Source organism: Myotis daubentonii, chromosome 2, assembly GCF_963259705.1.
Source record: "Myotis daubentonii chromosome 2, mMyoDau2.1, whole genome shotgun sequence".
Lineage (NCBI taxonomy): Eukaryota > Metazoa > Chordata > Mammalia > Chiroptera > Vespertilionidae > Myotis > Myotis daubentonii.
Genome location: NC_081841.1, coordinates 196,272,906 through 196,286,913, shown reverse-complemented (window position 1 = coordinate 196,286,913; position 14,008 = coordinate 196,272,906). Strand labels below are relative to the sequence as shown.

The 14,008-nt window shown below is 47.2% G+C and overlaps 1 protein-coding gene across 10 annotated transcripts in view; it reads right to left on the bottom strand.

Annotated features, from left to right (window-relative positions):
• ANK1 (ankyrin 1) overlaps window positions 1–14,008 on the bottom strand; it is a 211,453-nt gene that overhangs the window by 74,980 nt on the left and 122,465 nt on the right. For all 10 annotated transcript variants that reach the window (XM_059685307.1, XM_059685311.1, XM_059685314.1 and 7 more), the window contains exon 3: window positions 3,958–4,056. In XM_059685307.1, the coding sequence (XP_059541290.1) occupies window positions 3,958–4,056 (99 nt within the window). The remainder of the gene's footprint in view (window positions 1–3,957; window positions 4,057–14,008) is intronic.

Sequence of the window (14,008 nt, the reverse complement as noted above, 5' to 3'; positions counted from 1 at the left end):
GTAGACAACACACCTGACCCAACAGCAAGAGGGACATTCTTCCTGTTCTCCATGAAAAACTAATGTCAAAGAATAAGAAAGCCAACTGACTTCTCCACAATGACCGGCCGCAGGCAGGTGCAACGGCTTGTCACCTGCTAACAGCCAGCCTTCTGGGGACCCACCCTGAAGGTGTGCCAGGCACACGGTCTTGTCTGGACTTCCGGCGCCTCCCGACCTGTACCTGCAGGACAATGGGCTCCGCGGAAAAAGAGGCCGTAAGACCCTACCGGCTCAGCACCCTGGATGCTGTGACCCACCAAGTGAAAGCTGGACCAACATGGACAGAGGGAGTGAGAGAGGAAGAGAGGGAGTAAAGTATCAAACAGAATAAAAAGGGTAGAAATATCTAAAGGAGTTGGGGGATAATAAAATGAACTGTATCAAGGAAAAGAAGAAAAAACATGAAAGTAAATGGGGAAAAATAAATAGAAAAAAACCTGACAAAGGAAGTACAAAAAAAAAGATTATTTGAAACATTAATAAGTAAATGCTAGGAGCAAGCGTTCACCAAATAATAGAGAAAAGTGGGCAAGAATAAATAGTAGAAGAAAGTGAGATACACAGTGGCTTTAAAGTCAACTTTTTAAAAGCTAAGAACCGACAACCGAGATGAAGAAACCGGCCGGGTTCTGAGGAGGCAAGTGGAACGCCCAGGTTTTCTGGTCGGGATTCTTCTGGGTATTTCACAGGAATTCCTGGACGGCGTTCGGGTCCAGAAGGCTCTGTGGGTTCCAGGATGCCAGCCTCCCTGCCCGCTCCTTCCTGCCCGCGTGTCCTGGGGCTGGAGCATCAGCACTTTCTCCAAGGATGACTCACCTACGTGTCCCCACTGGCACTCATGCTCGGCGAGAGGCAGGCAGGACAGGCCCCGCTTGACAACCGCTGTCACATAGGGCGGGGGTGGGGCGGGGGGCAGGACCACAGCCGGACCCATCTGTCCCTCTACTACACAGGAGCAGAGATCTCAAACGACCTCCTTTTTCCTGGTGCAGGTGGTGTAGAGTTTTTAACTACGCTAGTCTGTCCGTCTCAGGAAACTCATGCCCTACAAGCAGGGACTTCAGACCACTGCATGCGCTTTGGCCGTCTGTCTCCTGGGAAAGAAGGGTCCTCGTCCACCTGGAACTGAGCCGCACGGGGCCTAAGTTCTGTGGCCGCCCAGTCACCGCTGCCCCAAGCCCCCCCGGGTGGGTGAGGCGGCCCCAGCACTGGTGCCCTGGGGGCCAGATCTTTGCCTCTGAAACGTGGCCTGGACCAGGCAGGAGGGTCCTGCTTGCTGCTTCCCGAACTGGTCTTTCTGCTATCTCCTTAAGTGTCGTTTGATGAACAAGAGAATTCTTCCTCAGATAGCCGTCAGAGAGTAAGTGCCAGAAGCGAATGTATAGATGCTAATTACTCGTATTTCATAGAAGTCCACAGAGCCCATGTCAGAGGCCTTGGCACTTGGGTCCAACGCGCTCGCTGTGCGAAGTGGGGCAGGACTGTTGGCACCAGAACCTCCTCTAGAAACCGGGACTCCGGAGTCCAAGCCTCTCCTTTAGCGGAAGGAGGTGCACTGTGTCCATCCATTCGTGGGTCCCTCACTGGGCACATGTGTGTGTCGGGCGCGAGGTCAGGTGTGGAGGGGCAGAGATGACTGAGGCTTGGGCTCCTCGCCCTCCAGAAGCTGTGTTGAAAGTTCCCATCATCTGTCCCTTCCCGCCAGAAATCACTCTACTCCAGAGCTGCCTGTCTACACCATGAAGGGGAGCTGGTTAGATGGGGAACCCTGGCTGTGGATCTTGGCCCATGTCATCTTTGAGATCTGGGCTGAGGGCAGCACTGGTGACAAATAAAAGCCGAGGGAAGACCCTGGGAAGCAGCCACCCGCACCCCCCTGCACCCTTCCACCCCAACCCCGCATCTGTGCACAACAGTAAGGCTCAAGAAAGCGCCCCCGGCCCTGGGTCAGGAGTCACAGGGAGAGGGGAGGGGCTCTGTGTCCCTGTCCCTCCCTGGTATGAAGGAGCACACCCCTGAGAAGCAGGAAGAAAGTCTCCGCTATACTTGCCCACCCAGACCCACGTCTCCATGTCCAGGGCGTCCAAGAGCCCAGGGAAGAGAGGGTGGCTGCAGGGGTGCTGGGTGGGTGAGTGGAGGGACTAAAGCTGCTCCGAGCACCTCCAGCCTCGATGCTGAGCTCCGGCCTCTGAGCGGCGCAGGTGGCAGGATGGGGGCAGAATGCATTTGTTTTGTGCTTTTAAAATTCCGAAGCCCAGTTTAGAAAACTATATCGGGTTTAGCTTTTTATTCTTTTCTAAATCTTTCTCGGGCTTGCGAGGCCCGTTACAGTCCCCCGGACTATCTCAGCCCACGGGATCAGTTTCACCGTTCCTCCCTCCCTCTGGATGGCATTCGGAAACCACGCTGACTTATAACATTTCTATAAATAACAAAGACACGCCAAGGGTTCGCTTGCAAAATAACAAATAAAGGGGGGAAATTCGGAAAGAGCAAAAGTGCTGAAGCGCAGTGTTTTTGCAGCTCCTGGGGGAATGCCAGGGAAGACAGGCTGCTCCGGCCCACACAGATGGCACGCTGCTTGCAGCCAGGTGAGCGAGAGCGTCAGGGGAGAGCGCACTGCCTCCCCCTGCCCACAGCAGGAACAGGGCAGAAACAGTGGGTGTTTGTCATGGCGTTAAAAGTGCCCGCACACATTCAGGAAGAGCAGCTCTGCCTGTTTTACCTGTGAGATCTTTTCACCTCCGGGAAATGACATGAAAATTACAGAATTTTATCTCAAGAGATGATTCTACCTTCATAATATTTGGGTAGTTCACTTCATAACCATAAATTATATCTGTTCTCTGCACAGTGCTCTTCTGGGTCTCTGCTGGAGAGATGGCAAAATGTTTGCTGCGTGGGACTGAACTTGAGGCCGATGTGAGACCACATTGAATCAATAGCAGATGGAAAACAAGAGGCTGGAGGGGTAAGCCCAAGAGAAAAACCACGGGAAACGACAGAGGAAGGAAGGGAAGAGGAAACAGGACTCGAGTTAGTAAATTAGAGGCAATTTTTTTTTGCTTAGTTTCGTGTTTCAATGCTGGCTGCATCCTGCTTACTGAACAGATATGATGTATGTATATAAGAAATAAAACTGAGTTTGCAACCTGTAGATGCATTCATCTCATGACTTTGGTTTCTGGACCGAAGCCACTGGTGTTTATAATCTATGGCTGTGGAGAGGAACAGACGCTGTGAGAGGTGTGACTCAGCCCCTGCCGGGTGCCTCCTGGTAAGAGAGAAGGCTGTGCAAGGTAATCGGTCAGGAGAGGAGACAGCCCGGGGCTGACCGACAGATGAAGACTCGCTGAAGGAGGGTAGGCAAGAGGGATCTGGACTCTTCCGCAGCCCTCAGTGCCAGGCATTTCAGAGACTACACTATCTCATTTCATGCTCATGCCAATCCTGCAACTGAGCATTATACTCTCCATTTTACAGATGAGGAGACTTTCCACGGACTAGGTTGCTCAAGGTCACAGAGTAGTTCGCTCAAGGTCACAGAGTAGGAAGTAAGTATCTCAGGATGTGGACCCACAGCACCTGACTGTGGGGCTCATGGTGCTTAGTCCCCATATTTGAGTCGAGGACCCTGAGGAAGCAGGAAGCCACCAGAACATGGGGTTTATTTTTAGATCGATAGTCTATGATACGGATAAAGTAAAGGCCTACTGAATCTTTGCAGAAACAGGGGCCTGTGACTTCAGGGATTCACAGAACCAGGAAATGATTGGAAAGACAAGAGAACTTCAGAAGGTTGCAAACATGGGCTCATGAAGGGCTATTTTCCATGCCAGGGTTTCGGACAACACCTGAAGGAACCACACATTTGAATTGTCAATGTAAAGCTTCCTCACTCCCCAAGAGACGTACCTTGGTTGTGGTTTCTAGAATGATCTCTTTGTGCAGAAGTTCAACCACCATCTTCACGTGGCCTTCTTTCGAGGCCAGGTGCAAGCCGTTCAGCCCATTCTGTGAAGAGCAGAGAGGCAGGGAGGGTGTGGTTAGTGGGACTGTGCATCCTGCGTGTCCTGCTGTTCCAAGTCGCTGGAACAGGGCCCCTTCCTTGCGAAGGGCAGGAGCGGGGAGTTGGAGGGGCCCTGAGTGGTATCAGCTTAGACACGCAGGGCCGGTCCAGCCTCTGCGAGCAGCTCTTCTGTAAGAGCATCAGATAACAGGGGAGGAAGGAAAGAGGGGATGATAGCAAGACCACCACCCCCTCGATATGAATTGAGTGTGGGAAGCTCTCATAAAGCCACGGATGACCTTGAAATTCCAATCTTGCCCAGGCTTTACGCATCCACTTAATCGAAACGGTAAAACTTCAACCCCCTTGTTCATTCATTTTCATGGCCACAACCAGGAAAAGGAAAGAGGCAATACCAGTGCACCCTAAACATGTGTCGAGCTAGATGTCCATTTAATAAAATAATAAATTTTGAAAGAAGGTCATATGAAAACTAAATACCTCCAACCACCTACAATGTTGGTGGTATTTAGTATGGCGGTAGTCTCAAAAAAAGAATTAGTATGAAAATAGCTTCTTTGCCACCTTGCCATTCAAATGTGACCAAAGCTGGCCGTTACATTTTAAGGAAAAGGGGGGGTGGGGGAAATGGAGCAACCGCTTCCCATGCCCAATCCCCAGGCCACCAGCAGCTCGCAGGAACCAATGAGAGTGTCAGCTCTACCTGGGGAGGCCACGTCTGCGCCTGGAGAAAGCAGCCTGGCCCCAGTGCTCCTTAGCCCGCTCCTGCTTCCTGGTCTTTGGAGACATGCACTTCGATGCTTCCAAACTTTCTGGCAAAAGCTGACTTCAAAGAGGGCTGCTTAGAGCCACAAATTATTCTGACAACATCTCAATGCACTAAATTTCATTTCCAACGCATGAGTAGATCTTGGCTCCACATAGAAAATGGGTTTAGTCACTAAGCAATCTCTATCCTGACATTTATGTCTTGCTCCTCTCCTGCTCCTTCTCCATCAACAGTTCTCACCTCTTCTCCCATCCCTCCTTCCTTCTCCTGTTTTGGTCAACTATGTTCTAGTATGTTCCTTTCCGGGGGGTGACCCAGAAGACAGAGCCTGGCCACCAAGGTGGAGGGGCTTGGCTCCTGATGGTGTAATTTGGGGGGTCCCTTACTCACCTATCTTCAAATATCTCCACAGACCCATCATGGGTTCCTGAAACTACTATTCTCCCTTTGTGTCAGGGCATCGTTTCTCGGAGATTCCTGTTAAAACCAAATATTCTACCTGGGGATGGCAGTGCGCTGGCCCTTAACAAATTAGCCCCATTGCTTTGCTGAAACCAGCAGAGGAAAGTAATGAGGAATTGCTGAAGCAGAGACCAGGACAGGTGCCCCATGCTGGGAGAATGGAAGGTGTCTACAACTCTCTTTGCCTAGGATCCTCAGACAGGGTAACTATCACAGGTGCCCTGGATGCCAAAGAAGAGTAGGCTCGGAAGGGAACTTTACCTACTTCCTATTTAGATCAGACTCTACCCCCCTACCCCCAGCCCCCACCCCCATGGGCCAAATCTTTTTGCACATCAGCACAGCCAGCCTCACCAGGGTGTGTGGGGGTGAGGGGCAAGAGGTGGGGGTGAGTGGTGAGAGGACTCCTTCACCTAAGATTTCCCCCTGCCAATGTCTGCAAATTGGGTTTCCTCCTCTTGTAGATTTCAAACACCATTAAATGTAGGGTCCAAAGCGCTGTGAATTATTCACACCCCAGTGTGAATGAGGTTATCAGATAAAGTCTAGGTCAAAGCCAGTTTTGATAAGAGAAAGGGAGAAAGTGATTGAAGGCAAGACAGCAATCTGTTAGGACAGGAATCTGGGGAAGGGGGAAGAGCATTGTGCTGAAGGAAACCAGTTCCCCTCAAATCAATTTGCAAAACACAAATTCACTGAAAAGCAATTTGTCAAGTGACTGTGCTCTGGACGCCACTTCTCCAGCTCTGTGTCCTTAACTAGCCCGCGGCGCCCCGCCCCCCCCCCCCCCCCCCCCGGCCCCCCATGCAGGTCTGCACTGGAGTCTCTCCCTTCCCGAGCACTGCGATCATCGGCAAAGCGCCTTATCAGGCGCTGAGCACAGGCCTTCTGTGATTACTTGGGAACTGGGGTGGCGTTTTTTAGCTGTGGGAGCCCGGGAAGCTGCTGCAGGCGGCTTATCGCAGGGGACTCAGCTGTGGCAGCAGCGTGTGGCGGGCTGGTGGGTGCTGACGGCGGGCGGCGGGAGGGGGGGTGGCAGGGGCGGGGGGGTGGGGCGGGCAGTTCTCGTGCTCACTTGCACAGCACAATCACTTTCCATGAGCATTCCTTGGTCCTGAGTGCCTCAAAGGAGGGAGACTGGAAAATCTAGAAGGAAAACACCTCCGGCTTATTGCTACGGCTCGGGGAGGCTGGTCCTGGTATTTGGAGCCAGTGTCAGGATCTCTCTCAGAGGGGATTCTAGGCAGGCTGTCTCTGCAGAGCATGCTGGAAAGAAAGTGATATTAGAGACCCTGAATGCTGGGAAATCAAGGACCAGAGTAGTCAAATGATTAGCTAAGGTCACACAGCCTTTCCAGGGCACAGCCACATATAGAACCAAGCTGGATTTCCCAGGAATAAAGAGGGTTGCCCCCTCCACCCCCCACCCCAGAACAGGTATGTTTCTTTTTATCAGATGATGAAAGCATGTTTCCCCTTTTTATTACCAGGCAGCTGCATCTCTCATAGTTTCACTCAGCTCCCATCCGGTCCTGCCTCAATGTTCCCTTTCTTCTTTATGGTTTTAAAATTTTCTCACTTTATTTTTAATTTGTTTGTTTTCAACAGAGTCACCCTCAGTTACTTTCAAGTCTGACTGTGGTGATCTGCATCCAACGCCCTCATCAGAGCCACAGAACAAGCCCACTTTGGCACAGCTACGGTAGGTGTGTAAGGCCCAGGGACTTAATGCCGACAGTCACACAGGAGCACGGCTGTGACAAACATCTGTCTCAACTACAGTGTAGTCACAGCAGTCACCTCATGCTGAGCATTTACTTAGTCTGATTCAGCGAATGTTTACTGAGAATCTGCTCTGAGCCTGGCACCGGGCTAGAGATGAATAAAACACAAACTCTTAGCTTTAAAGAACTCACTTTAGTAGAGGAAACAGATGCATTAAAAATAAACGCAAAATCATGTGAAAATGCCCCAAATGGCACGCATAAGCCTAGGAGTCGCACAGAGGAGAAAGAAGCTGCTGTCAAGGAGCTCGGCAAAGCTTGGAGGAGGCTGTACAAGGCAGCCTCTGCGCTGCCAGGGCTGCAAGTTCATTAACAATGGCAACATGGGAAGCCGTGCCTGAGTTCAGATTCTAAACCCACCGGGTAAATTTTAGGAACTATACTTCCAGCCTCATCAAGTGCCTTCCTCTTTCTTCCAGGAAGCATCTGAATTCAAGGGATGCAAAGCATCCCAACCTACTGTAGCGAGTTTTCTCCAGCAACTGGCCTCAGCAGGAAGCTGGCTGGCCACCATCCAGTAGCCCATACCACAGAATGCCTGAAAACTAACATACTGCACATGTACACAAAGGAGCGTGTACAATATCTTATTAGATGCATTGCTGGTCTACACAGGAGATCATACATGGTACCAAAGGAGTGTTTCCTGGATAAATACTATATTTAATGCTTTATTTTTTATTTTTAAAGCTGGTTTTTTATTGCTAAAAATAAGAAGGGGTAAAGGGGTGCAAGCTCTGTGAGCTGTTTGCTCTTAGCTATAACGATAAACAGAAGATGAACTATAATGTACCACCCCTTCAAAGTCAGCATCGGTGTGTCTTGTTTTAGGTAAATTAAGTTGTTTGTTAAAAGGCAGGCTGCTGAGTCTTGCTTTGTATCTTTTTATCTACACTATATAACCTTCACAGCCATTCCTCTTGACGCCAAATGGCAGACAGACGGCTGACAGGGGCCAGGGGAGCATGGAACCACACATATCTTCCCCCAAATAACTGGAGGATAAGCAAGAAGGAGGTAGAGGAATATGAGAGTAAATGCTTCAGCTAAATTGGAAGCAGGGGAGCAAAGTGAAAATTACTTGTGGCCATTTTTTAACCACATACCTTTCTCAGAAAAACACCAGCTTGTCAGATTCCTCTTCCTAAAGATGCCGCCTCTGGGTCTCCAGTTACAGATAGTAGCTAAAAATTACAGTTCTTGGCTGCTCTGGTCTACTTTTATTTCCCCACTCTTTTTTGTATTTTGTTTCAATCTTGATAATTTATATTGACTTATTTTCAAATTCTTTGATTCTTTCCTCAGCTATGAGCTTGTTGAAGAAATTCCTCATCGCCAAGGAAGTGGTTTTATTTTAGTTCCAGCAATTTGTTTGACTCTTTCTTATAGTTTTTATTTCTCTTCTGAAATTCCCCATCTGTTCATGAATGTTGTCCCCTTTCCCCATTATATACTTTAACATATTAATCCCAGTTATTTTAAAGTCCATCTCATAGTTCCAATATCTAGGTCATCTCTGAGTCTGGTTCTATTGATTGTTTTATCTCTTGACAATAATTTTTTTTTTTCTTATGTGTGTGTTGTAATTTTTAATTGCATGCCAGACATTATGTGCAGAAAGAGCAATAGACACTGAAGTAAATAGCATTCATGCATAGAAATGGACATGCCTCTTCTTTTGTGAAGTTTTAGTATAGCAGGGGATGGGGTGGGGATGGGGGAGCTGAATCAATCTAATCAAGAGTTGACCTAGGTCTGGATTTTGTTATTACCTTTAGTATACCACAGTCTTCAAATTCCTCTAGAAGTAGGCTGCTGTTACCTTGAGCTTAGAGGAGGAGCTGGGTGACAGGGTTTTTCTGTTTTCTCAATCTCCCCTCAGCTTTGAGCTATCTCTGCACGCTTGTGCCTCAAAATGGGGTCTTTCTCTATGTTCTCACCCCTCTCCCAGCAAGGGCCTTCTCTTCCTTATAACAAGATGCTGAGATGTGAGAGGGTGCAGAAGTTCCTTTTAATCCTGGTCCAGCTTCAGTCAGGCAGGCTGTGTGCCTGGAATTTGGATTATTTTTATTTGTTTTAGCATTCCTTCCCCTTATTTCTACACTTGGTCTTGTGTGGAAGTTTATTGCTCTCCCTCCAGTAATAACAGAGGCATAAGGTCTCCTTGTTAGTGTAGAATCCTGGTCCAGGATTGTTTCCTGCCCTTGCCCAGGAGTAGAGGGTTTTGCCTCTACCTGTCCCCAGGCAGCCCTGGATCTCTGCCTGTGACCTGGGGCAGGACTGTTTCCTCCCTTCCCCAGGGCAGAGGAGTTTGTTTCTATTCCATCCCATGGAGAACGAATTTTTGCCTGTGGTCTGAAGGTGAGAGGGCGTGCTTTTGCTTCACATGAAGGAAGAGTCTAGAGAAGCGGGCAAAGCTTTGTCTGTTATACACACACACACACACACACACACACACACACACACACACACACACGTGCACGCCTCTCGCCTCTCGCCTCCACCGTCTGGTACCCTAACTTATCCCTATATTTCTCATGAGCACCTCATGGAGGCCGGTGGAGAAAATCCTGTCACAGACACACTGGACCACATTTGGCCTCTAAGAATTTGTTTTGATTTTAGCTTGTATGGTCTCCACCTCTTTCTTCTATTCTCTGCCAAAGATGAAACTGTGGCCCTCTCCTTGGAGGGATTTCTTGTCCCTCCTTGGATTCCAGTTAACTTGGCTGACCCTGTCAGCCCTGACAGGATCAGGAAAAATTATAATTTAGTACAACGGCCAGCCTTTTCTCATTGGTAGGGTGGGAGCAATGTTCTTGGAAGCTTTTTACCTCCTACATACTCCTTATACTGAGCCTCTGAGGCTCACTAGCCCCACATGATCCCATTCCACATGGTTCTAATACAGCGGACAATCCTTTAAGGTTCCTTTTTTTTTTGGCAAAAATTTTCATGCCAAGCACACACACCTAGAATTTTTCATCTGCCTTTGTTCTTTTTCAGGTAAAATGTCAATTTAGAGGATTGTCTGAGAAGCAATCTGTGTGGTGGGAGTTGGAGGAGATCTCAGCCAGGCGGTGTTTGTTTTAACATTTTTCAAAAGAAGAAAAAAGTCATATTCAGCCTGAATGATTTAATTTGGAGTATTTTCTTGTACCAACTGTGAGAAATTCCATTGGCAAAATACACAATTCCAGACATTTGTTCTCAGCAAATCATTCTTCTGTTTCGCATCTCTGATTGCCCCAATTACACTAATTGATTTCTAAATGTACAAATACAGTAGACATGTCATAGGAAATTTAACTCTTATCCTGTCCACAGCAGAGGACGGTTTCAAATAGAAAGGATGTGGTACCCTAAGATCCCACATCTCTTTCAAAATTGAAAGAACATTTCAAAAGCTGATGGTTACATTCTTGGGCAGACACACAGCCCTTGCATTGCTATTCTCACAGGCATTTATTTTTACCTGCAAACACAGCCTCCATGGACTGGCAGCCTCACGCTGTGTCCTGAGGACCTCAAGGCTCACCTGCCCCTTCCCACCCCACACCCCTGACACTCATTATTTCAGTCCACCGCCCGCTTTCTTTGAGTTAAGCAATGCATTTCCAGAGGGTAATGTGCTAATGTAGTATTAGAAAGTATGACCTTTTTATTCATAAACTACCATGTTACTGGTTTAGTTTCTCAGATTAGTTGGCTGCTATCTAGCCAGTCTCAGAGGCAATGGAGCACTGGAAAACATGTTTTAAAGGAGAAGGAAAGGACTAGAGTCCTGGAAAGAATAAGCCAAGAGCAGTAGCAGAGAAAGCCAAGAAGTCTGAGGACCCAAGAGTGAACAAAGAGAGGTAACTTTGCCTTCATGCCACACTTCACTTTACCCGTGTGGTCAGTAAAGAACCAATCAGAAGATCGAGGATGTATATGTGGAAATGTGTAGGTTTTTATATTTAATCTCCCACTTTGCTATTCAATCTGGATTCTATTTTGTTTGTAATATCTGTTGAGAGAAGATAAGTATTATATTCTACTAGAGGCCTGGTGCATGACATTCATGCACTGGGGAGGGGGTCTCTCAGACTGGCCCGCATCCTCTCGCAGTCCAGGACCCTGCAGGGAGCCGGCCTAAGCCATCAGGTGGACATCCCCCAAGGGGTCCTTAGCACTGCCAGAGGCAAGAGGGGCTCCCGCCACTGCCACTGCGCTCAACAGCCATGAGCCCGGCTTGAGCATTTGCCTCCTGGTGGTCAGTGCACATCATAGCGACCGACTGGTTGTTCCACCGTTCGGTCGATTTGCATTTTAGCCTTTTACTATATAGGATGTTATGGACATTTAATTCCCCAAGTACCAACCAGCCCATACATTTGTGACCTCTAGCTTTGCTCTATTATTGGTTTCTATTTGTGAAGCAACATCACTTACATTATATATTTGCAAGTCGACAGCCCTGAAACAGAATAGCAAATAAGAATTAAGCACAGGTTATGAAGAGAGAAAAAAAGAATTGAAAGGATTCCGAATCCTTTCAAATCCTGAAATTGATGAGAAAGAGAGAAAAAATAAGGGAAGAAAAAAGGCAAAGACCATGGAAACCAAGGAAGGCAGAGGAGATGATGAACAAACAAGAGATGATGAGAAAGGAAAGAGGGGGTGACCATCACTGTGGGATGACTAGATGAGGAAATGAATTAAGCAGCTAGCAAAAACACTACTACAACAATATAAATTTTGATTTCTTTCCCCAAATTGCCTGCACTAAATTTTCAGCCAACACGGAAGTGAAATCAAAAGTGAATGAGAGTTTTCCACCTTCCCCTCTCTTCCTTCCCTTCCCTCCCTTCCCCTCCCAGCTCAGGGATGTGGGCATCTGAGGAGGCAGGGCTGTGAACCAGGGGGTTCCCTGCAGAGGCTGGGGCAGTATGTCTGGTGTATGAGAAAGAGGAGGGCTACTCCGGTGTGGTTTGGATATTGTAAATAAATATGTAGAGGATGATGCGAATTAGTAGGAATCATGTTTCTCACTGTTCGTAGGGACTCACAAACTTGGAAAGACACAACTCTGAGGTGTCAGACTAGAATGAGAAGTATTGGCATGCTGCCATGGATGTTTAAAATGCATGCACCGAGTTAGATGTAGAAATAGTTACAGATGTGTGCATGCACTCAGGCACATGCAGCAACCGGCAGCAATGGGCACATCAAGTGACCATATTTTGGTGTCTAAATATCATCCTCCACTGAAAGGAACCTTGGTAAAATGGCTGGTCCAGGGTCGGGGCAGGGAAAGTACAAAATGGCCCTGGGACAACTTGTGCCCAAAAGTAAGAACACGCTCCAAGAATGTTGAAGACACATCAAAGAACAAAGAAGCCAGATGATTGAAAGGGCTCCTATTGGCTTAATTAAGCTTTGAACATCAAAATGAAAAATTAGCATATGAGATTACTACTCATCAAATAAAGTAAAAACCCATGACTCTGTACAGGTAGAAATATATAATGGGGGCGGGGGGGGGGGAATAAAACCCACAACGAATCAATGAGGGAGGAGGAAAAGCGTATCCTTTAGTAGAATGCCAGCTAATAAATGTAGAATAAATGACAGAGATGGAGACTCACTCTTTGGAATCTCATAGTGGTAGTTAATACAGGTAGAAGACAAATGGATGCCAAGGCTGGTGGCTGGAAATTTGATGAGGAACAGGGTATTGGCATTACATCAGAATATCCCCCCCCACACACACACACACCCCAACAAAATACTGATAAACTACAAAGGGAAAAGAATCAATAATTGTGTAGTAGAAAAACTTGGTAGACACCAACTTCACTAGGTCCGTGGTCGGCAAACTGTGGCTCGCGAGCCACATGCAGCTCTTTGGCCCCTTGAGTGTGGCTCTTCCTAAGCCCTAGGAGTACCCGAATTAAGTTAATAACAATGTATCTACCTATATAGTTTAAGTTTAAAAAATTTGGCTCTCAAAAGAAATTTCAATCATTGTACTGTTGATATTTGACTCTGTTGACTAATGAGTTTGCCGACCACTGCACTAGGTGATCAGGGTTAATATCAGGAGAGGTAGAAAGGGAGCATAATTTCTGGGGTATTCCTACCAGAAATGCACTGCCTTAGTTGGGTCATAAGGAAACATCAGCAGACACAGTTGAGGTTCACATTACGGAATGGAAGACTATCATAAACATGAGAACCAGGCAAAGGCTGAGGAAGTGTTTCATGTTGAAGGAAACTAATGAGACATGACAACTGAGTACAGTGTGTTCTAGATAGACTCCTGGAACAGAGAGGATTAGAGATGGAGATGGAGATAGAGAAAGGGATAGAGATGGAGATGGAGAAAATAGAGAGATAGAGATAGAGATAGAGATAGAGATAGAGATAGAGATAGAGATAGAGATAGAGATAGAGATAGAGATAGAGATAGAAGGAGAGTTTAAGGAGGAAGAATGAAGGGGAAAGGATGGAGTGAGGAAGAGAGGGAGAGGGGAAGGGAGGGAGAGGGAGAACAATCTCTCATTGTTGGGACAATTGGCAAATGTTAATGGAGTCTGTGGGCAGTTGTGTTAATCAATGTTTATTTCCTGATCAGAAGGCTAGTAGGATAGTTATGTGGGAAAGTGTCCTTACTTTTGGGTGGTGCACACTGAAATGTTTAGGGTGATGGGGAATTACATCATATATAGTATATATTATAGATAGGTAATAGCTAGATAAGAGAGAGAGAGAGAGAGGATAGAACAAATGCAGTAAAATGGTAACAGAGAACCTGGGTGAAAGAGGTGTGGGAGTTCTTTGTACTGTTCTTGCAACATTTTTTATATGTTCAAAACTAATTAAATTTTTAAAGAAGAAAGTGGAGGTAGGAGAGAGTAGTGGTGGAAAAGGCAGAGG